Genomic DNA, 23,425 nt, shown 5'->3' on the forward strand with positions numbered 1-23,425 from the left:
AATCAAAGTGCTCTCTCCCTCATTTGAGATTTATACAATCAAAACCAGTATTTCTTATAGCTGACTGTAAAAGTTGAGAATGGAAGGCAGTGGAAGGAAATGAGAGCATAAGCCGCATGTTCAAAACAACAGGTACAAATAACAGGAGAGAGGGAGAGAATGGGATTGGAGCATAAACATGACACGTGCTGGAGTCAAAAGAAATGCTGAAAATTGAGGACAGACTCTTAGGCTGCTGTTTTCTATTAGCTTTGTGTCAGGAAAGCTGCTTGTCTGTCCTTTATTCTTCCTATCTGTTAAGGTGTGAGATATGTATTATGAAAAAAAAAAAAATATGTGTCTGTATGTCTATACGTATATATCTATATGTATGCATGTGCACATGTGATGGATAAGTAACTATTTTTAAGCCACCCTTCCTGCCACCCCCTAACTAATACCAATTGGCCTAATAAAATATATTCTTTAACTCCACAAATTTTGGCATACTTGTATCCATAAGCTATCATGACTGCAAAAAATAGTCTGCTATCACAGAAATCTAATTTAATTGTAAAATGGTGACAACGTTTTCCCCTTTATTCAAAGATAACGTTCCTTTCTCTCCCTCTCCCCCATGCTTTTGCCAGCCTCTGCAGTTGCAGAGTCCCTTTTTGCCCAGGGCAAGGGGTTATTTTGGTCCCTGCCTGCTCTTTCTGCTATAGTACTTTGAAGACAGTTCTGTCAATGCTTGCTGTACCTGACCTAATTGGCTCTTTAATTCTAACAGTGTAAGCAAGCAAGGAAAAACTGTAAAAAAAACCCCATATTTATTTTTATTTACTAATGATGTGTGAAATGGAGGGGCTTCTAGCTCTTGTGAAAAGGGTTCTGCCAGCTCAGAACAGTGAAGAATTAAGTTTGTGGGTTTTTTTTAACGGGTTAGGATTTTTGGATTGGGGATTTTACACAGAGCCCAGTAATCAACTCGCTGTCTCATGCTGCTAATGTACAGTAGAAGCTGATGCACAGTTTGGCCCTCACTCCTGTGAATATTGTAACAACTGGATTTTTGGCTGAAGAGACTGGGAGACACCTGGGCTTGCTCTTTGCTGACGCAGTGTGCAGAAAGGGAATATTCCAGGCTTTTACCCTGCCCCATCGAGTGGGAAATCTGCTTTTCCCAAGCTCGGGACTGCTCCTCTGGCCAGGCGGGTGCCAGCCGCTGACCCGACCTGTGTCTCTGCTCTGAACAGAGCTGGGGGGTAACTGCTCCGGGTCGTCCCACCGACAGCGGGTCCCGTGTGGCTGGAAAACCCCCGGTCTGCCGGGGGAGCGGCAGCAGCTGCGCGGGGTCTGCAGTCGAGGGAGGGCACAGCCGTAGTGCAAACAAATGTGGCCTTTAGATAGAGAGAGTGCTGTCGTGGATTAAGATTCCTTCCCTCCCCCATAAAATTAGGAATCGGAGCCAATGGAAGGTGCCAGAATCTGATTTTTTTTTTTTTTTAATGTATTATTTTTAGAGTAGGCACAGCAGGGTAGCATCAGTGTATGCCTAGCTTGGGAGTGATCTCTGGCACTGAGGGAGCAGTTTATTCCTCGTGCATATTTGCTTTACCTTCCTTTAAGACTTGTTCACTGTCATCTTGGTCTGTAGCTGAGTGTGCCCCAGTCCTGTGACGTGTTCTGCAACTCAGCATTTGTGCAGAAGAGGTTAATGAAAAGAATGTATGTTGGCTAAACATTTGCTTTATGCTTTTTCCACATTCATTTGCAATTAAAAATCTCACAACCACCTAGTTTCTACTTTAAACGCCTTGTAGCCAAAGTGAAAGTGTTCATTTATTTATTTTCATTTAAAAATACTTAAAAGGTTCTGCAGTAGTTATTTTCTTCTGTGTTTGCTGGGGTTTTCTTACAGGGCTCCCTGTTGCATTTAAATTCTCATCTCAACTCCTGAATTCCAAACAGTTCAGCAAGAGTATTTGTTGGCAGAGGAAATGAGGCTGGTGCTTTACTGCTTTTTTTTAATTTTTTTTTTAAAGTATATAGTTTAGCATAAGAGGAGGAAACCCCTTTCCGTTCTGTCTCTCCTTTGTGGGAGGACACATCTGCCAGCGCCTCCTGCAAATACATTTGCCAGCAGCAATTGGAGACTGAGAGATGGTGCCCTCAGCCCTGGTTAATTTTTTCAAATCAGTGACCTTGGACCAAACAAAATGGTTTCTTGGGGAATGGTGGGAGGGGTGGAAAAAAAGGCAAAAATATCTGTGCAAATTGGCCTGACCATTTGGTGACCCCAGCGGGAAGTTGAAACCAAGGGCACGTGCTGGGGCGTAGGGCTAGGGATGCTTTTTGGGGGAAGCACAGGACGGCCAGGGTCTGTGGGAGAGGGCTCTGTCAGCCCCCCATGGGTAACCGGATAGCGAGAGCACTTGGGGAATTTGGCCTGTAGATGCAGGTTAAGGGTCCAACTTTAATTCTGGCTCTGCGGGGAAACTCCACTGCAAGGATCCAGACCCTGCTGTGCAGCATCCGAGACCGGCCCAGCCCGTCTCCTGGCCTGGCTGGGTGTTTCAGGAAGCTTTGCCCTCTCCCGGTGACATTTTTAGGCTTTTTTTCTGGCAGGAGTGAGGCTCCCAGTTACATAAGCACATGCATATTCATGCCAGGAGCCCACACAGGACGCATCTGTTCATCGCACCAGGTCTGCGTGGCTCCTGCTGTATGGGGCTGTTTTTGCCCGGTTCGTCACGGAGTCAAAGTTTGGATGCTTATCTGAACCGGTTGGATCTGGGAGAGAGTAAAACTAGATTTTGGTTCAGACCAGAAGTGCAGCATGCCCTTGTTTCCCTGCAGAAGTACCTGGGTATTTTTAGCGGTGAAACGCGTGCGAGGCTGCAGATGGGGGTTTTCCTGTGCGTGTGGCGAACTTGTCTTGAATACTTCTTGTTTTTTTGGGAAGAGGAAGAACTAGTGCAGTGATTAAATATGATGGTAAACATTGTGACTTACTGTGTGTGTAGCCAGACTCCTTCGAGAGGGGAGATCTGTGTTATCAGGAGTAGCGGTTGTGGCTGATTTCATGAATAATGTCCAGTGCAAATGTCAGCAGGCTAATTAAGTTTCTTGGCTGCCTTCCCGTACTCATGTCCAAGAGGCATATGATTGTCCTGGACACACGCTTAGCTTTGAGTGATACAGCACATCTAGATGTGAAGTTGCTTATTAATGCGCATGGTCAGCTCGCCTCTTTGCTGCCGTGGTGCTTGTGCTCTGTGCATAGTCACAACTTTTTCATCCGTTTGATAGAGATTTTGCGCATCCTTCCTTCCATATAATGAAATCACAACACTTCCGATTTTGGACTGTGAAAGCTTGTTCTTTCTTCTCCGTTTAATTGTGCTTTATCTGTGTAGGTCTTTGAAGCGGTTATTTCTTGGATAAATTATGAGAAGGAATCTCGCTTAGAGCACATGGCTAAACTGATGGAGCATGTTCGCCTACCCCTTTTGCCCAGAGATTATCTTGTACAGGTTAGTCTGCAAATAAGTAATTAATACTTTCACTTAAGTTGCTGGCAGCTCCTTAATCAATGGCTTGGCTGTTTGTGTCTGAGATGGGTAATTTGGCATGTCACGGAGTCTGAAAACAGAGAAATAAAAGGAAAAGTTGGATGGACTCTGAAATCAATGTGTGCGTGCGGAAACCTTCATGTGACCTGTGCTCTGCCAGGCAGTGCCTGGAATGGAGCTCCTGCCCCCCCTTGGTGGAAGCATTTTGAAGTTAATATCTTGCTTTTTTCACTCAGAAAATACCCGGGTGGCAGCGTTACAAGCTGTGCGGTTTTTTTTCCCTAATGCACAGGTAAATTTAGCTTGGTGAAAACAGATAATGTGTGATAATTTTGGCTTAAGACATGTTCTGCACATAGAGACGGGTCTGTGTGACTGGCAGGTGAGGTGCTCTCTTAGTCTGACTGAGACATTGTTCTTGATAGAGTTAATTCCTGGGATCTGGGCCTTGATAATGAGCTGAGAATCTTTGAAGAAGGGCTTGGCATATGGGCCCTTTGACTGCTATGCTTTTATTGTATGTCTAAAAAAATCAATACAATTGAAATAAGACTGGTATTCGCAAGATGCACCCACCACGTATTTTTTTTTCTCTCAACTGTATCTTCTGATTGAGTAAAAGGTATTGACTGTCCTTAAAAATTCTGACTCAAATAAAAGAATTTACTTATTTCGTACCCAGACTGCTGGTGAATTCTCCTCTGCTGAGTTAAGTGTCTGGCAGAGGGTGGTAAAAGAGAGAGAGCACAGCTACTCATGATTGATACTGGAAAAAAGTGAAAAGCTTGGATGTTACTGCATGTGTTTCTTTGGGAAGAGCTGGGAGTCTGTGTTTGCCCCCTGAATTTTTTTTTTTTTTTTTAATATTGGTACTTTGGAAGAGAAATTCCAGGTTTCATGTTTTTTCTACAAAGCTGCTTGTGACCTGTGACACCAAGTACATCAGTTTAAATCTTTCACGTGTGTGCCCGTTCTCAGACAGTTGAGGAAGAAGCTTTAATCAAGAATAACAACACCTGTAAAGACTTCCTTATCGAGGCCATGAAATACCATTTACTTCCTCTGGATCAAAGGCAACTGATAAAGAATCCCAGAACAAAGCCGAGGACTCCCGTCAGCCTGCCAAAGGTAAGCTCAGTTTGTCACTTCATGTCACCTCACACCATATTACTGTGGTGGCATTTTCTATCTTAAAAGGAGCTTGCGTACTTGCCTCATTACTTCTCACTAACTCCATAATCGTCCTTTGAAGTGTTTTTACTCCCTCTTCTGCTATTGCCTGTGCCCACCAAGGATACATAATTAAGTTGGATAAACTTAAATAAACCCTTAGGAGAAGCAATATCTCTGCTCCCAGGGGCAAGGCTCTGCTCCCAAAACATTTTTTTGGTCAGCCACAAGTGGTTTTGTGAATGGCTGTTACTCCTGAAGCTGTGGCTTGAGCATCGCTGACCTGTGGAGTGGCTGCAGGCAGCTGCCCGTAGTGCTGGGCGGGTTGGTGGGGGTTCCTGCTGCCTCGGAGCCCTGCCCAGGAGGGTGCAGTAGGTGTCTTTTCCCATCTCCATAGTCGGAAGCCACGAAAGAACAGCACCCAGAGCCGTGAGCAGGAAGTCTGAAGCAAATTTCAATAGACTCAAAGCAGCTACTGAATAAATAGCCCTTGTGACTCCCTGCATTTATCCTGCAGGCATGTGATGCTCTGGCCACCGCTTTATTAGTGAAGAAAAAAATGACAACAGAACTATTTTCCCTGTGCCCCGGAGATAAACGTGGTTCGGTACAATGTCTGTCAACAGCCTGTCACTGCAGTTATTAATAAGCATTTAGGAGATTGTAGGACATCGAAAACCACAGTGTGTTTTTCTAAGCACGAATCATAGGGAGCTTGGTTTGTGGGATGGTGTATGAGATCTGTGCTATGAGGGACTATTCAGATGTTTAGATACTGGACTGTCCATCAAGAAACTGTGGTTCTGCGGAGCGTGTTGGTGTGTCGTGCCCCTTCTGCCTGCTGGCACTGAGAGAATTTTGGTAGAAGACAGCTTTGGGGATATCACGGGCGGCTGTTGTGACCCTTGCTCAAGGACTAAAGTAGTTAAGGATGAAAATGAACGGTGGATCACTGAGTTCAGAGGTTCTTGACATCTTCTATAGCATGACCTATGAGTATAAACCCACATCTTCTGCAGGTCTCTCTTCCGTTCTTTTTAACTGTAAAGAAAGAGGAGAAGGTGATGATCTTCCAACAATCCAGTTACTGAGGAACTTTCATCGGGTCTGTAGGCCCCGCTGAGGAGGGATTACCATCTGCTGTGAAATCTCTTAATTCTGTAATCGTGTGAAGCTCTGCAGCTTTCCATGGAAGACTGTTACACAACCAGCAGTCAGGCTGCTAATTTAGACTCAATTTGCTTTCTAATGTCACATTCTCATCATTGTAGATCAAACAGTCTACTGTTTTCATACTCTTCAAAGTCTTTAAATTGCTATATAGCTCCCTACCTTTAAAGCAACCGTACCTGAGTTGAGCTCATTATCCAAGTGACCTCGAGTGACAATGTTATCCCCTCAGCTACTCACAGCTGCCCTGCAGAGGCTGAAGACAGTCTCCCATCTACTTTTTGACTATACTTGAAGCCCCATTATCTTGCTTCTAGCTCCTTGGCCTTGTAACAATCAGATTGTCTTGGGTAGTGGTTGTTCCTGCTGCTTTGCTGTGATACGGGGAGGAAATCCTCCCTCTGATAGCTGCGGAGGGTAGGTACGTGTTCGGAACAAAGTGCAGATCGAGTTGTTTGTGGCTGCAGGTGGGCTCAGGAGTGATGGGCAGCCTTTGAGTGCTGAGCTGTTGGTTTCTGGAACCACCACCCCTGGGCAAGTCAGCAAATCTATGAGGAGTTTGTCTGGGTGGCAGCCAGGGCAGGTTTGGGAAGGACCACACTGCTCACCATTATGGCTCTTCTCACTCTTCCACCAGCATCTACTGCTTGCTGTTGCTGGGAATGGAGTCTGGGGCTGCATGGACCTTTAGCCTGATCCAGCAGAGTGGTTCTTGAGCTCCTGAGACTGCCCTTGCTCACCTTCATATAGATCTTCCCTATCTGTAAGGAATTTAGGGTTTAATTACTGGATTTGCATCAATACATATTGCAGCCAAAAGCCTTAATGAAGCTGATAAATCACTTCCTTCAGCAGCCCAGGTCTTAATAGCCTGGGTGATTTCCCTGAATGTCATCTTCCCTGCAGGTGGCAATACAGCTGTCAGGTTTTATTTGCTAAGTGGCATTGATTATTTTTAGCACCACTATGAAGACAATGACTAAACAGTGGGCTGGCTCTGGAAATTATCCTGGGATCTTCTTCACTTAAAAATACTTCTGCATTGAGTCTTGCATATGTCATGGTGCAAAATGGCTTCATGGGGAAATGGAACAGGTTGTCCACCTCCAAATGGTGAGGAATGGTTGACGATGCTGCCATATCTAGCATGCATTAAATTGGAGATTACTTTTTAACAACTTTTTTTTTTTTTTGCCCCCTGCAGAGGCTTTTAGTAGGCCTGCAGCATGTTTTTGGCAGCTGCGCTTGACCGTGCTGTGCTGATGGTTTCTTTGCAGAGAGCAGCTGCCTGGGCTGGTGTCTGCGGTTTTCTAGCTCTCATCTTCCCTATCCAGGTGATGATCGTGGTGGGCGGGCAAGCACCCAAAGCCATTCGCAGTGTGGAGTGCTATGATTTTGAGGAGGAGCGGTGGGATCAAGTTGCTGAGCTTCCCTCCCGGAGATGCAGAGCAGGTAAGAAGAACTTTACTTGCAACCTTTGTTTTCCCAGTGCAGTTTTTCAGGGCTGGATGGATGTTCTCAGTTGTCCCTTCAACCTTCCTCTGTGCCCCTGCTCTTTCTTTTTGCCATTTCTTCCTCCTCTTTCCCTATGCACCTGTACCCTTCTCATTCAGGTGGTTGCCCTGCTCTCTAGAGGGGTTGCTCCTGCCTGTCTGCCCTCCATAGCTACTGTCTCCCCTTCGTCACCTTTCTCTTCTGGCTGCTCCTCCATCAGTGTCTCCCCTTCTCCCATCCCACTGGCCTGGCAGCCCATAGGGATCCAGATTTCCATGCTGGTTTCCTAGTGAAAATCAACAGAGCTGAGCCAGGCCCTCTCGGTGCTGAAGGGTGATGGAGAGCAGATCTGTAGATTGGGAGTGTTCTTCTGAAGACATCTGAGAGGGTTGTGAATGTGGATCACCATTTCGTGTCTTCTCTGGCTCAGAAAATTACTCATGCAGGTGTGAAATCCATCTGTGCCTTATGTTGCTGTGTATTTCTGTGCATTTCATTTTCCATATGTGCATGCATGTTTTATCATACTTGGCTCCAATGCTCCTAACCTACAGAAAAAGACTTGCCCACGTTCTGCTCTTCCCTGCTTTGCTACACACCTCAGCAGACGCCTGATGATACTCGCTTCCCAAGCTGTTTGTAAAACCTCTGTAAAATCTCTCTCCTCTTTTCTCAGGTGTGGTATTCATGGCTGGCAATGTTTATGCTGTCGGGGGCTTTAATGGATCTTTACGGGTACGGACAGTCGATGTGTACGATGGTGTGAAGGACCAGTGGACGTCCATAGCCAGCATGCAGGAACGACGAAGCACTTTAGGTGCCGCGGTGCTCAATGATCTCCTGTACGCAGTGGGCGGCTTTGATGGCAGCACTGGTAGGTGACTGAGCAAAAACCAGGCAGTGCCTGGCCCGAAATAGTGTTTTCAGAGATCCCTGCAAAGACTGCAAAGCTTTAGTGAGGTTCCTCCGCCCTTCCTCTATGATTTTGTAGAGAAAGAGCCAGAGATTAGGTTTACTGTGTGTTGTAACTAACCATGTGCACATTGTGACCCATCAGTAGTTGCAGAGTATTTTTTTTCCTTTAGTGATACAGACTGAAAAGGGATTTTTCCTTTTTAAGTTAAATTTTTCATAGCAACATGAATAAAATGCCAGCAAGGCATCTTATGGGGTATGTGTATGGAATTTATCTTGGCATAACTGCATGTTTAGATTCACACCCTCTGCTTCTGCTGTAGAGCTTTGCTACTTGGTTAAGCCCTAAAGTAACTTTTTCAGCTGGTGATAAGTACAATGCCACAGGGTTTGGGGAATTCTTAAACTTTTGTGTAGACATAATATGTGGAAGGATGTGGGACTTCTGGGCTTGGAATCTGGACTCTGCTTCATCTTGGTGTCCCCAGCACATCAGAGGGGCAGGGATGATGGGGTAACAATTTTTCCAGCTACTGAGGAAGTGGCATTGACATGCCGGTGCCAGCCTGAAAGGCAAGGGACTAGAAAAGTGGGTTGCAGGAACATGGGGGGAATTATGGGCTTGGGAGGAGGTGGAAGGCAGATGAAAGTGCAACACCAATCTTTTTTTCTTCTCTTTTTTTTTAATTAGAAAACCTGTGTATCCCCTTTTTAACTAGGTCTGGCATCAGTTGAGGCCTATAGCTATAAAACCAATGAGTGGTTTTTTGTGGCTCCCATGAACACAAGAAGAAGCAGTGTTGGAGTTGGAGTTGTGGAGGGTAAGAAAATCAGCAGCCGTTCCCATCCAGCAAATGTTACTTGTGTCAAACAGAAGCCTGAACGGTTAAGTGCAATAGGAGGGAACTGCAGGAACTATTCTCTAGACTACATTTAGTTGGTAAAGATTTATTTTATATGATGTAATCACTGCAGCTTTTTCCATTCTCTTCTTCATCTTAGTAAAAAATTGTGTGCAGCTTTCCAAGAGCCTCAGACCCAGATCAGACCAGCCCATGCCAGTGTGTGCGGGTTTCTTTGAATCCTTATTCTTCCTGGGCTGCTTCTGGCTGGAGAAAGCAAATGGAATTGTGCAGTGTATGCTGTTGCTATCAGCAGATGCTGCGTGGATGGAATACCCGTCACAGAAAATCTGCTCAGCGAGAGAAACAGGAGCACATAGTTCGTCCCACAGCTCCAAGCTGGTGATTTGGCAGGAATACTAAAACCTGCATTTATTGACATCAGGCTTGCCAGCGTGCACGGCAGGATCTGCTGTGGTTCGTAAATGAGTGGGGACTGATGGTGGCACCTGCATGTCAGCACCAAACTCGAGTGAGCCGGGGCTGAGCAGCTTGGTTTGGATACAGGAGAAAGAGCGGTTTAAGGAGGGACCTTTTCTTCCTTTAGCAAAATCAATTCTGAAGCAAGCGAAAGATTTTATTTGACCTTGTCCTTAGCGTGGCGTAGCGGTTCCCAATGAATACAGCACAGAGTTATAAACTGTGCTTTGAAGTGGCTTGGTTTGACCCGTTTGAATGGGAAATTGGTGAAATGTGTTTATGTACATGAAATGTGTTTGTGTGAGAAGGAGGGAGATAAATTCAGAATAAATAGCCGTGGTTGTGCTAAATTTGCGTATTTAAGAAGCATTTCCTTCAAAATTGGCCCATGCTTGTGAAGTGCTGGGCTGCTGATAGTGAGTGGGATTTGCTAAAATGGGTCAGTCATTTGAATGTGCAACAAATATTAAGTACATACCCAGGAGGTACATTTCTGTGGACAGATTATCTATTGGAGATGTGAAATCCTTTTCCTTTGCTTTATTTGAAAGCACAAATAAGTCTTGCATGTGTTAAGAGTCCATGATAAAAAAATGAGGGCATTCCATTAGGAAGAAGGGTTCATCATATTGGTGCAGGGAACAAGCTGCAGCCTGCTGTTAATCCACAGTGTTCATCTGAATGTGAAGATTGATCTGGGCGGGCACTGAAAATATCTAATAATTGATGCCAGCCAGGGAACTTTATCTTGTCTTGCTCTACCTGGCACTCTTGCCTCGGTTCATTGACTAACACCAGGTGGGTTGAAACAACAGCACAAACGAGTTTGAAATGTTTATAGAGACAGGAAGAGGCAGAAGGAGCACAGTTGCAAACCTGATCCCTGCAGACCTGTCCTGATGATCAGGGCCCAAGGAGGCCATAGGGGAACTGGGGGAGAAGAGGGGACAGAGGCAGGACATTGAGAAAGAAAAGAGCTGAGCTCTTCTTGGAGTCTTGTAAACATCATGGAAACAGGAGGATGGAAAAACATTAGAATGTTAATGGTAGTTGCTGTTGGGAGTCTCATGTGCTGAAGAATTGCGTAGCTCATTTGTGGCCAGGCTCTGCTGTTATGGATTGAAAATTGGTCTAATTCATGGGTTTTGTACAAAAATTTGGGTTAGAATTTTCCTGCATATTTGTTGAACTTTATTAATGGTTGTTTCTTGTGGTGTCTAGGAGGCTCAGTCTTGAACCAGAACAACTTTGTGGTAGGTGCTCTAGTAAAGAAACACTAAGAAACCTCTTCAGCCCAGAGAATTTACTAAGTGCAAAACAAGCTGATAGATGAAACAGGGAGTCAAGGAGACAGTATCAGTCGGGCCACGGTGGACCATCAGCCCTGTTCCGTGTGTGATGTAGTCCCATGACTTCTGACTGCGTTTTTCCGGTCTCACTTGGTGTATGTTGTCCAGCTTTCATTGAGTTGAGATAGGAACAGGTATCCCATGCCGTGAGGGTCTCTTGTGGTATCTTCTGTGTTGTGACCACTTGGCATGAGTTAACAGGCTGGTCTCAGCTGTGTTGGCAGCATTGCTTGGGTTTGATTTGGCCCAGATTCTTCAAAATCACTTCTAGGTTTCCATGCAGCTATTATATTAACATAAGAGGCTATTGCATACTTATTGCTCATGTGATACTGTAATTAATGTACAGTATTGACCTTTGCCAGCAGACCTTGCCTCGTGGCACTGACCTGGAGGAAACACTCGATCAGCAGAACGTGTTTGATGTTACCTCTTCTCCTGGGGCAACAAGTCATTTGGAAAACCCTCTGGCCTTTTGGCTTCTAATTACTCTGTGTTGTTTCCTTGTCCTAGTTGACAGCTTTAAAAACAGTCCCACCTGTCTGTGAGTCTACTTCAGATCCTTTCACTAAGATTTTCCCCAGACATCCCAGCAGGTTTAGGCAGGTCTCCCAGGGCCTCCCTCAGCTGGGATCTGTCCTCACCTGGGGCCATTGGGTGTGATGGTAATGTGAATCTGTCATAGCCCTCGTGCCGATGCCAATGTGTGTCTCTTCCAGGTAAGCTCTATGCCGTGGGAGGTTACGATGGAGCGTCCCGTCAGTGCCTTAGTACCGTCGAGCAGTATAACCCAGCCACGAACGAATGGACCTACGTAGCTGACATGAGCACTCGACGCAGTGGCGCAGGTACTGGCTCCGAGATAAGTTCTTAGGAGCAGGTGATTGCCGGGTTCTTCGCTGCTCACGGGAAGGGAGGAGCGTGTTTTGGCATTGCTGGGCTGGCAGGTGCAACTTTTTCTTTCCTTCTCTTCCCATGAGGGGAAAAACCATAATTGCTTGGAAGGTCTCAGCAGCTCTCCTGACTTTGTTAAAATCTGCCAAGTTGAAATTAATTTCTGGATTCATGAAATAATGTTCAGTGTCTCCAAGAGGCCTTGCTAACAGATGCATCTCGCTTATAAGCAGAGTTATCTTTTCAAATTGCCAGCTGCAGGCTCAGCCGGAGACTGGAAAGCCAAGCTGCGCTGCCTCCTCTCCTGTCATTTGGGGCTTGTCAGGTGGATTTTCCCTTTGGATCTTCTCTGCAAGCATCCAGTGGGTGCTTTGCAGCGCAAAGCACATCTGCACTGGGTATGTGCAGACCAAATCAAGGTATAAAATTCATCTCAGATTGCCTCTGCTAAGCTAGTTTCTAGTGTACCTTTGCTGGCATGGGTTGGTGTTCTGAAGGATTAGAGGAAGGGACATGTTAAAGAATTGTGTTCTGGTCTTGGTGGTTTCTAACTTATAACGTGGCATTAGGTCATGTTAGGCACTTGTCCTCTCTGTGGCTGTTCCTCTCCAAAAGGGATAAGAGCTCTTATCCATTGCATTTAAAATCATCCTCAGATGAAAGGAAATGTTATCAGTATTGATCCTATTGCTCTGTGTGTGCAGTGGGTCCTCCCCGATGTCAAATTGTGCAGTTCTTGTTTTGCAACAGCTGAAGTGGCAGCTACCGAGAGGCAGCTGAGCCCGGAGGCTGCACATTGTGTGGGAGTCGGAATAACCCTGCAGGTTAAGCTATGGTGCAAAGTTCCTTCAGAGCCGGGCAGTTGGGAGGCTGCTTTCTACACCACATCTTTCTTTCTTCCCTCTAGTACCTTTCCCGTAACTCAATGTGAGGCAAATATGATCACCTACTGTTGGCTTGAATTTAGTTGAGGAGGTTTTTAGCATCTGCTTGATGCTTAAACCTAGCCCAGTGCAACCTTATAGGAGAACAGGAGTATTTTGTGGTGTTGACAGCATGTTCAGCATCTTGAAACACAGCAAATCAGTTTGTGCCTGTAGTGAGATGGACTTAAGTGAATTTTCTTTCTTTGAAATGCTCTGCTCTGACCACTGCTTTGCAAGTACATCTCCACATGACGAGTCCAGTATTACAAATGCTTTTGCTTGCCTGCCACATAGCCTTGCAATTTTCCTTTCCCAACCTGAAAGCTGAGCTCTTCAAGTTCTAGTCGTCACCCAGATGCCCATCCAGCAGGCACCAGGGATGGGACAGCCCTGTGCCGCTCATCACCAGTGGTGCTGCAGCATGATCTATCGTACAGACGTGCAGCTCCAGAAATGAAACCACGCTCCAGCTGCCGGCATTGCCATCCCGATGCTGACACCTAGTGGGGGTGAGGATGGGTGTCCCCGAGTCCCACGGGTGACCCCGATCCAGGCAGTGATGCTGTGCAGATATGTGGGTGCTGCCAGGCTCTGCCGGACCAGCTCGGGGGGGGTCCCTTTCCCCTCCTGGCAGGGACATCCCATCTGTGTGCGGCCTGTCTGTCTGTCTCGCTGCACAGGGAAGCAGTTTTAGTGGAGAAGTCTTGGAGCGTTTCTGACTCTCTTACTCTCCTACTTGCTTAAATTAGCAAATTATTTTTTAGAAGTGTAAAATTTTTGCTAACAGCTGAATATGGTCAAATGCTAAGGTGCTGTAAACCCAGGCTGCTGGGCTCAGACGCCGTAGGCTTTCCTCGCAGTTAAATGAGTTCCCATTCCCCAGTCAACTGGATGGCACCAGCCCTGGGGCCAGGACGTACACTGGGATGTGCTCTGCTCTGCCTGGATGGTGCAAGTTGGACTATGTCAACCAGACTGAGAATTTCACCCAGTAAAGTGGTCATTTACAGCAGTTAGAGATTAATTATCAATGTTGTGTTGGGATTTCAACACCTCTTGGTGCAGTGAGAGATGGCTGGTCAAAGCCAAACCCTGCAGAAGCAAGTTCAGAAAATCTGGAGAAGATGGGCGTGATGGTGGTAGACCTGTGGTGGTGTTCCTGTCCCCCAAGCAATGATGTGCCAGCCGGAGCTTTAATTTGTCAGTCAGCCTCAGGTTCTGGCCTGTTTTTTGGTGAGGGAGGAGCAATAATGCTCATATGGTTTCACTCTGTGCCTCATGTAGCTGTCCCACAGGTGAAGCACAGCAGCTGCTGTGGGCCGTGCTCCTGCTGGCTGTGGCAAGACTCTGAGCAATATGACACATCCCATTTTTGGAATGTGACACATTGCATTTTTGGGATATGACGCACTGCCAGGAGATGTTCCTATGGTACAAGAGTTCCCAAGCCTGGGTGCTGGCTGCTCTCCAGCTCGCCAGCACAGCACTGCTCCTGTGCTCTCCTTTCCATGTACTACACCTGGCAAACAGGGAAGAGATTTGCAGGGGTCAACTTGAAAATCTGTTTGTTTTGCACTGACAGGGCCCCTCTCCTCCCTACTTGCGCCTTCCCAGCTCTGTGCCTTCCCCTCAGTCGTCAGCACAAATCCATCTTGCTGGTGAATACCTGTGGTTGAAATGAAGCAATTCAGACCTGTGCTTCTGTTTTACTAACATCCCACCTTGTTAATTTTAATAGAGGCCTTTGAACCTGTTAACGAAGATATGTTGCTGGAAGTTTTAACTCTCACGGATTGGTGAACACTTTAATTAATTGACTTAATATTAGGCAGAAGCACCCTTCAGATCCTTTGTCAGTCCCAAAGATTCAGCTAGAGGCTTGTGAAAGTGGCTGGGAAGGCAGCCTTGGAGGCACCTTGCCTGTGCCAAGTGCTGCTGCCGTGTTTTGGGGCAGGAGTGTGGGGAGAGGAACCCTCCAAGAAGGGAGCCAGTAAGTTGTTGGGAAGAAGAAGAGCATCCGAAGCATGAAGCCATGTGGCATGAAGGCAGAAGGAAAATAAAAAAATAAAGCTCCTGGAACTGGGAACAAGGCTAGAATAGCAAAGGGTCCCATGGCAGAAAATATTGAGCAGATGGAAACAAGGTGGGGTGGGATGCGGTGGTCAGGGAGGTAAAGGGAAGAGGGAATGAGTCAGTCCAAAGAGATTGAGCAAAGGCAGATGAATGTCGTGGGGCCAGACTATTGATCTTGGATAGACTAAGATCTACCTGAGAAGGAGCACAGCCCCGACCAAGGACATCTGCCAGGCATTACTGTGCAGGTCTGCCCCATGGGAGTTGGCTGTAGAGTTGACCATGTCCCAGGTATCTTGAGACACTGGCCCATGTTTTGGAAATGCCTTGGAGAGGTCAAGGCCATACCCAATAGAAGATCCAGGGATATGCAACCCTTTCCCTGATATGTTTGCCTCATGCTGAGCTCTCTTTGGCAGGTGTTGGTGTTCTCAGCGGGCTGCTGTACGCTACTGGGGGACACGATGGTCCCTTAGTTAGGAAGAGTGTGGAAGTCTACGATCCAGGAACAAACACCTGGAAGCAAGTAGCAGACATGAATATGTGTCGAAGAAATGCAGGTAACCACAAGAGGCATTTTTGTGGTGATTAGTTGCAGTTGTCTGTGTGGTTTGTAACGCAACTGATGTTCAGTATTGTAAGAAAGTGATAAAAATGGAAGATGAGGTATCTGCTTGGGAATTAATCAGAACGTGGCAGGCGACATGTTGTGAGGGATGAGTTAGCCCACGTCTAACCATCTGTGCTCTGCTTTTGAGGTGTGTGTGCGGTGAATGGTCTCCTCTACGTGGTGGGAGGAGACGATGGCTCCTGCAATTTGGCCTCGGTGGAATACTACAATCCCAGCACGGACAAGTGGACGTTACTACCAACCAGCATGAGCACGGGGAGAAGTTATGCAGGTAAATAGTCAGTGGGATAGCTGGCAACAGTTGAAGTCATTAATGAACTTGAAGGCTGTGCCTTCTGAAGCTTTAATCTTACATTTTTGTATGTTTTATGTTGCTTTCAGTAGAGGCAACCTTCATAGAAATAGTAGATACTTTTCTCTCTCTGCTAGCGTGTTGCTGGACTTTGGCTTTGCAGGATGTTCTCAGCCACATTGCAGCCCAGGAGCTGCTCCTGTGATAACTGTGTCTATTTGTCCATTCTTACAACAGGTGTGGCTGTGATTCACAAACCCTTGTGACACATGATCAAGCCAATGTGAGGAGCAGAAGTGAAGTGGATCCAGCCAGGTGGTGTTGGGAGGATGACTGACCTCTGACTTGACCCATCTCATTGCTGTTCACATCTCAGCATGACAAGTGATACGTTACAAACTTCGTCTGCTTTGCAGTGGATTACATAGCAAAGCAAAAATCCCTCTGGGGACATGTTCCATGCTAGACACGAGGTGTTGCTTGTTATCTGTGGTGCAATCAACTGTTCTTCTCAATGGCTAATGTCCTGAGATAAACACTGTGCTTGAACTGCAGGCACCGAATTTCTTGTGTGAAACAAAACTGCTATGTTTGGGCATGTGAGTAAAACCAGACACTTTGGGTTTCTTCACTACTGATGCTCCATGCGCATTATCAGTTGAACTATTTACTCACTGTGCCTGGAGGGTGGACTTTACTACTGGCAGTGGAAACTTCTGAGTAGCAACCGAGAAAAGCAGTCAGCAGAAACAGACTGGAACAGGTGATCTGGCTTGAGTGTGACGCTGTCTCAGTCGTACGTTTGTATATACCATTGAACTACTGTATGAATCCCTGGAATGCTTGTCATATGGTGGAAATAAATACTGTGTGATTTTTTTTTTTCTTTTTTTTTCCTTCTACTTGCCATGAATGCTGTTTGCTGTACGTGATGGGACCTGCTGGGCAGTGCCTGCCTTGGGGCTGAAGTCTCAGCACCTGAACCACGCTAAACTTTGCAACCCCACCAAACACATGCTGCTCCTGTGGGATTTATTGCTCTGGTGAAACAAATGTTGCTTAAATAGAAAGTATTCCCAACTCACGCATTTCAGCTGTGCTGAAAGCCCCAGTTCTAGCTCTGTCCAGCATCTAAATGCCATTTCATAATAGAGCATTTAGGTGTAAAAAGAAATACCTTATGGTGACATTTAATGTAGAGACATGACATACAGCGAGAACCCTCTGTCACCCAAGCAGTGATTAATGAGCCAAGGTAAAATACCTGCAGTGTTTTAATGCTTGCAGAGCATGCAGATTAACTAATCACTGTCACTGTAATTGCTGTTTTAATCTTGCGTGTACTGAAGGCGTTCCTCTGTTAGTATGAAGAATTCATAAGATTATTCCAACCAGACAAATCTAGATCCAGCTGTAAGGTAGCTGTCTCGCTTACATCCCAAATTCTTCAAGCTTTCTGTTTAAGAAGATGTTTGACATTAAAATACATTTTGTGTCTCCTTGTGAGCTCTGCCATGCTTCTGCATGCAGGGGTGGACTCCCAAAAGACTCCCCAGCTAAAGGGAACTAGCGAAGAAAAAGACTTTGTCTTCTTTTTGTTTGTGTTGGTTGGGTTTTGTTTTCCCCCTGTAGGTCAGCTAAGGCTTTCTGTAGGTCTGTAGGACCGAATCTGCCCATGTTACTGTTGAGCTCCAGCACTTTATCACTGTTGTTCTGCTGGTTTCTTTCTCCATAGATCTCCTGTGAAAAAGACTCCATGTGACCTCCTACAGCAGAAGAGAAAAATACTTAAATATTTCAGAGGAATCTAAGGCTACATTGCCTTGTGCAGCTTTTGTAGAGTGGATTGCTTCTGTAAATAAGTAGATTTTAATGTTGAAGTGTTCCTTGTAATGTGGATGCTCATTCTGGGGGAATCGGCACCTACCGTTGCTGCATCACCTTGCGCAGACGGGACTGACCTTCATGGGGAAAGTTACGTAGCACCCATTCCTCTTTGGATGTTGTTCTTTTTACAAGCAAAAGCAAACTGTCCAAAGAAATGACAGTATTTTTGATGTCTACCCTTCCATTGCATGTCAACTCAGAGGTCTTGAAAATAATAATAAAAAAAAAATTAGTTTTTGCTTTAATACCCTTTAAACATTTTGCTTTGGGTTCTACAACCTGCAGTGAAATGTGCCAAAATAGTAGTATGACATGCTGCTCTTTTATTATACATGGTGTTGCTTACTGTAAAAGCTATTTAACATGTCCCCTGACTGCAGCTGCCTTCAGGTTGGCGTCTCAAGATGCGTCTTTACAGTGATACAAGTGAGACGATGCCTTGGCTCAGACTGACTCCAGCTCACTGGCCTGAAAGCAAAGGCCAAAAGGTGTTTCCCTTTCACACAGCCTGTGGGAATAGAGGATAAAATGGGACAGGCAAAGCTTTTTAGCCAGAGTCGGCATTTTTGGTCAGAGTTAGCATCTCTTGTTAGATTGAGGTGACAAGGTGGAAAAGCGTTTGAGGACATGTGACCCTCCTTAAGTCTGGTATAGGCACAGGGAATGTAAAGCTAAACAGCTACTGTATAGCCCAGCTACAGCTCAATGTTGGGAACAGTTGTCAACTAACCTCCTCACACTTGTAGCATCACCGGAGCAAAGACAAATATTGCCCAGAGACTGAGAATTTATGTGGGCTAGAGATAAAAACTAGTAGTTAGTGCCAGAGAGATGCAAGTTTGGAGTTTGCCATGTTTGTCAGATGTTGTGAAAGGTGGTTATGCCTGAAAGCTGGATGTTTCCCCTGCTATACATGTCTTTATAAACCTTCGTTGCTTATAAGGAAGGCAGTTCTTGGTGTTATTCTGCTTTTGTAAATGGGATTTTTGCCCACTGCTGGCCCAGACCTGCGGCTTGCTGGGAGGAGTGATGGTGTTCCTGGCTGCAGCCAGTTCTTCTCGATGACAAATGATGTGTTTTCTTTCTTTCCTTCTCAAACGTTGCAGTGTTATGCAAGTCAAGTGACCTCGTTTTCCAGCTATGCAATATGGACAACCGTAACACATGACGAACCAGCTGTATCCCCCCCTTGAAATGCTTTTCGAATTTGACCATCTTTGTCTTGTGGTCTCATGTTTGTATTGTTAATTCTGAGCACCTGAGCCAGATCCTTTAAAGGTTGCCTTTTTCTAGGACTGAAAACATAGCATTAGCGCTAACAAGTTTTACTGTAAATATTTTTATAAGACAATTTTAAATAATTTTTTGGATTGCTTTTTATGGTCGTCAATGACACTTCTGTTAAATTCTGGATCTGATTCTTACACTCTAGTGCAGTTTTTGCTGGCTGTGATGTAGGCGTGAATCTGTACGTGTTCTGCACAAGGAATTACATGTAACTAAGATCTGGGATGGCTCTTATGTTGATTCTAACATATTAGAAGGACAGCGCTGGGCTTAACATTGAGATAAATTAAAATCCATTACCTCAGTCACCAGTACGCTCTTAGATTATTAGTTATTTTACAACAATTCCAGTACCCTTGATTTAATTTTTTGTGCCATGTGTTTACTCCCTGGTCAGTTGATGGACAGCTGTCCGTCTCTCAGTGGTTTTGCTTCTCGGCTCCTGCGGAGCGTGGTGCTGCTGGAAGGCGGAGGACGCCGAGCACACAACTGTGTGTGTGCGACCCCCTGGCTGCCGAAACCACTGAAAGTATCGCAGGAGGTTTTGTAAAAGCTTTTACAAACGCATCTGGGGCTCTTTCCTCGCAGTGGTCCTTTGTGAAAATGAAGGCTTTCCTCAGCTCCCTTCTGTTGTCGGCTCTTTTTGGGGGTCGCTGTGTGCCGACCCCCTGCGGGATTCTGGCTGCGGGTTTCCCAAAGGCGACTTTGCTCTTGCAGATGAAGCGTCCCCAGGGACGCGCACCCGAAACCCCGGCTGTGTCATGTCTGGGTTTGCAGAACAGGCGAGTGTGTGTAGAGCAGGCTGGGTTTGCCTGAAGCAATCTGTTGTTTCAACAAGTTTGAATCAAGACCATCTTTTCCATTCGTGCTTAATAGATAAATTTGGGGGTGATTAAAACCAATTTTCAGTTCTTTCAGTTTATCCAAGTACTTTTTTTTGGTACAGATGTGTACAGCACTGTAATTACCATAAATATACTTGGCAGCATTTGCACGACGCCACCACGAAAGCTTAATGCTTTTCTCTTGTTTGCAGTGTTTGGAGACCAAAATCCTTAAAATCCAGAGATGTGTGATGCCTGTTTATCAAGCTAAACATGATAGCTCAACAGATAAATGCAGCTCATTTTTAACCTTTGAGATTCATTACTAATAAAATGTAATATCAAAGCAGTTGCCCCCTTGGCTTAATATTGTGCTGACAAGTCACATTCACATGAGCATTAATTAGTTGCTCAAAGCCACAGTGTTTGGGAGTGTGTTAGACATTATAGCCTGGAAATCAATTCACTTTTTTCCTCTGCCCTTGTCTCTGTCTATGGGTTTATAAATTGTTTTCCTCTACAGTGACAAATGAATATATAGAATTTTAACTTGTATATTTTATGTATAAAGACCCTTTAAGAGTAATGGATGATTGTGAAATAATTTACCTGGGTGTGAAATTCTTTGTTTTTGTAAAAGAGACCTTGTTGGTTTGGTAGCTGAAAGTATCCCATGAGTGGGTGGACTGTTCAAGCTCTTTTTTTTTTCAATTAAAGTTTTTTTGCATGAATGTGAAGAACCACGGACTTTGCGAAGTAGTTCTCTTGACAGATGTCTTGTCCAGTGCAATGAATGACTCAAACATTCTTCACTGACATATTTATATTATTAAAAAAAAAATCACATTGTAGTTCCCCATCCTTTAATTTGAATAAAAACTGGACTAATGAAATTCTTCTGGGTCTGTTTTGATTTCCTCAGCTTCTGACAGCGAGGAACAATCTCATCACACCACATGGCCTTTTTTTTTGGTTTTTTTTTGGTCTTTACAGCAAATACAACCCCTGGGTTTGTGTCCTTTGGAGGACACAACACGTGCCGATGCGGGAGGAGATGCCGCACTGATGCTGTCCTGGGGTCTGCGCTGCTCCTTTTCCAAGGGATGTTGTTTAGGGCTGTTTGGCTGCTGGGGTGCGGGAGAGGAGCATTGGAGCATTTCTCCCTGGAGGTGGGAAAGCTCTTGGTTAGGGGCATCGATGGCAGAAGGTGGAACCTTTTAGTGAATGCAGTTGGGAAGAGAGAAAACATGAAAAAAGAGAGTTTACCCGCATGGGCTCAATATTTCTTAACGCAGTAAAGTCACATTTCCCACACCACTGGGAAGATCGACACATTTAACAAGTAGCACAACTCATCATGTTTTATGCTTACGATATGTCTCACTGAACTCTCTGGTTTTCCAGAAATGTTCCTCGTGCCTCCTCTGTTAATAACAATGTATGAGGTCAAATTTACCACGTGGGATGCTGAACTTTAATTGTCTGATGAACAGGTAGGGATGTATTGTGGGTTGCTCTATGCAGCTGGGGGACTTTGCAAATATTCCTTATTTGATTTCAAAATTACTTACCTCCCACACAGTTGGCTGATTTTATTCATGTTTAAACTGATAAACCTATAAGTCTATGAAGCTGCGGCTAAAGAAAATCCTTTGCTGTACAGGAAAAAAAATCTCACTGCCTTGATTTTGCTGCCTGAATGTTTTTCTATTATTGTTGTTGTCTCTTTTCACAACCTACTTTTTAATCTATTGTCATGTGTTGCACCCTGAATTTCTCCCTTAGCAGGGCAAGGACCATAGAGCGGTCACTCCCATCCATCTCAGAAGGGCAAATGCTTTTGCAGTGAGGAAAGGAATAGGAAATATGAGAACTCGTGGGGGGTTACAGGGTGGAGCAGCTCCGGTCCCTGACCGACCTGGGCCCATTCCATTCCCACGGTGCGCACCGGGCAGCAGGTGCCAGCCCAGCCCATCCAGGTCCCACCTCGTCTCTGCCGGTACAGAGGCTGTTTCCAGGCAGCATCGCTGATACTGTGAAACGTGGTGATGTTGAGGCTTTTACGTGCTGAAAGACACTTGCTGTGTTTCCCCCGGAATGCTCTCTCTGCTAAGCGAGCAGATTGCCTGAACTCTCGCAGGTCGTGCTGGCTTCTGTTGTTCTCCTGCAGCCTCTCTTGCACCCACACGTTTCTCAGGCTGGTGCCCCAGCCTGGGTTGCTTTTGCCAGGCTCAGGAAAGCGGCTCCCCTTTTTGTTGCTGGGTAGCAAGTGTTTTGAAATAACCCAGGATGAGATCTGCCTCTTCTGCCACAGCGGTACTGGGGAGTTTGGTGCATGAGTCATCCCGGGATGCAGTCAAAGGTAGGGCAGAAAACAACCTCAGCTATGGGAACTGCAAACACCTGATAAAAGATGAACCTATCTAACTGTAGGGCCAAATGATTAAACGTGGCCACAAAGGGATTCCCTGCATCCCTCTGCCCTGTTTGCAGGGGGAAGTTTGCACAGGATCTACTTTTTGCAAGCAAGAGCTGTGTGGCCTGGAGATGGGACATGGATGTGGTGGCTTCAGAAGGCAGAATTGTTTCTCCCCTGGCTGGCGGCTTGTTCTTTGGCTGTGCTGAGGGTGCTGTGTGATGGCAACAAATAATTGCAATTAAAAAAAAAAAAAAATCTGTTGGATACTTCTGAAAAAGATGGCCTGTAGGAGGCACAGGACCATCACAGAAACATCGCCAGGATCCACACCGGGGTTCATACTGTACCCCGCAGTCGCTCAATGACTTAGGACGTTGCTTCATATAATGTTATTCTGCACTGTGAACAAGCACAAAAAACAGTTAACTACTTAGTGACACAAAATATTCTAAGAAATTTGCCAAAGCGATTAATGTTAACATTCTTGTTCAGCAAATCAAGTGAGATTGATTGGCACAGCTGCTGAAGCTCAATGCATTTGATTTGACCTCGATTTACAAAATATATTATTATGAGCTGCCTTTTCTTTCTTTCACTGCAAACCTCCACAGCCTCTGCTAAGCGTATTGCTCAGTAAATTACAGGTCTTAAAATGTCTTAAAATGTGTTTGTTCCAAAGGATCTGTTCTATAAAGCATGAGAGGCTTAAATGTTATTTTTTCAATGTCCTCCTTTATGTTATTCTTTTTCTACAATGTTATCTCACAGAAAGTTACTCCAGTGAGTTTGTCCCACTGGACAAATGTTGAAATATAATTTAAATCATGTTCGTGAATTCGGAGTTGTGTTGGGACAGAGATGTACCCCAAGATTTTATTTGATGTTTATTAAGGACTTTGAAGCACAAGCCATTTCTGCTGGTGAGAACCAGCTGCCAGACCTGTGCAGGCAACATCAGAAAAACCGCTCTTGTTCGTAAGATATTTTTATTGCATTGCAATCTGGTACATATACTGGCTGCTTCTTTCCTTTTTATTTTTTTTTCTGGGAAGGGGTATCTTTTTCTGCCCTGCATTTTGTTCCACACAGCTCAGCTCTCCTGAATCCACCGAAGAAATTCCTGGGCTCTGTTATTCTGCCAGAGGAGCAGCAAAAGCCACACAGATCAGAGACACACATGGACAGAGAGTTTTGTTCTACTTTATGCTTTACTCACAA

At 45.3% G+C, this 23,425-nt stretch overlaps 1 protein-coding gene across 4 annotated transcripts in view; it reads left to right on the forward strand.

Moving 5' to 3' along the window:
- Nucleotides 1-20,667, forward strand: part of KLHL3 (kelch like family member 3) — a 119,733-nt gene extending 99,066 nt beyond the window's left edge. For 3 of the 4 annotated variants that reach the window (XM_065644001.1, XM_065643999.1, XM_065644000.1), the window contains 9 exons: nt 3,399-3,515; nt 4,533-4,682; nt 7,229-7,346; nt 8,065-8,262; nt 9,023-9,124; nt 11,694-11,822; nt 15,287-15,427; nt 15,626-15,769; nt 16,028-20,667. In XM_065644001.1, the coding sequence (XP_065500073.1) occupies nt 3,399-3,515; nt 4,533-4,682; nt 7,229-7,346; nt 8,065-8,262; nt 9,023-9,124; nt 11,694-11,822; nt 15,287-15,427; nt 15,626-15,769; nt 16,028-16,056 (1,128 nt within the window). In that variant the 3' untranslated portion in view covers nt 16,057-20,667. The remainder of the gene's footprint in view (nt 1-3,398; nt 3,516-4,532; nt 4,683-7,228; nt 7,347-8,064; nt 8,263-9,022; nt 9,125-11,693; nt 11,823-15,286; nt 15,428-15,625; nt 15,770-16,027) is intronic. The other variant, XR_010606926.1, reaches the window with a different exon arrangement.
- Nucleotides 20,668-23,425: the final 2,758 nt, after the last annotated feature.

Source organism: Caloenas nicobarica, chromosome 13 (assembly GCF_036013445.1).
Source record: "Caloenas nicobarica isolate bCalNic1 chromosome 13, bCalNic1.hap1, whole genome shotgun sequence".
In the NCBI taxonomy this organism is placed as follows: domain Eukaryota; kingdom Metazoa; phylum Chordata; class Aves; order Columbiformes; family Columbidae; genus Caloenas; species Caloenas nicobarica.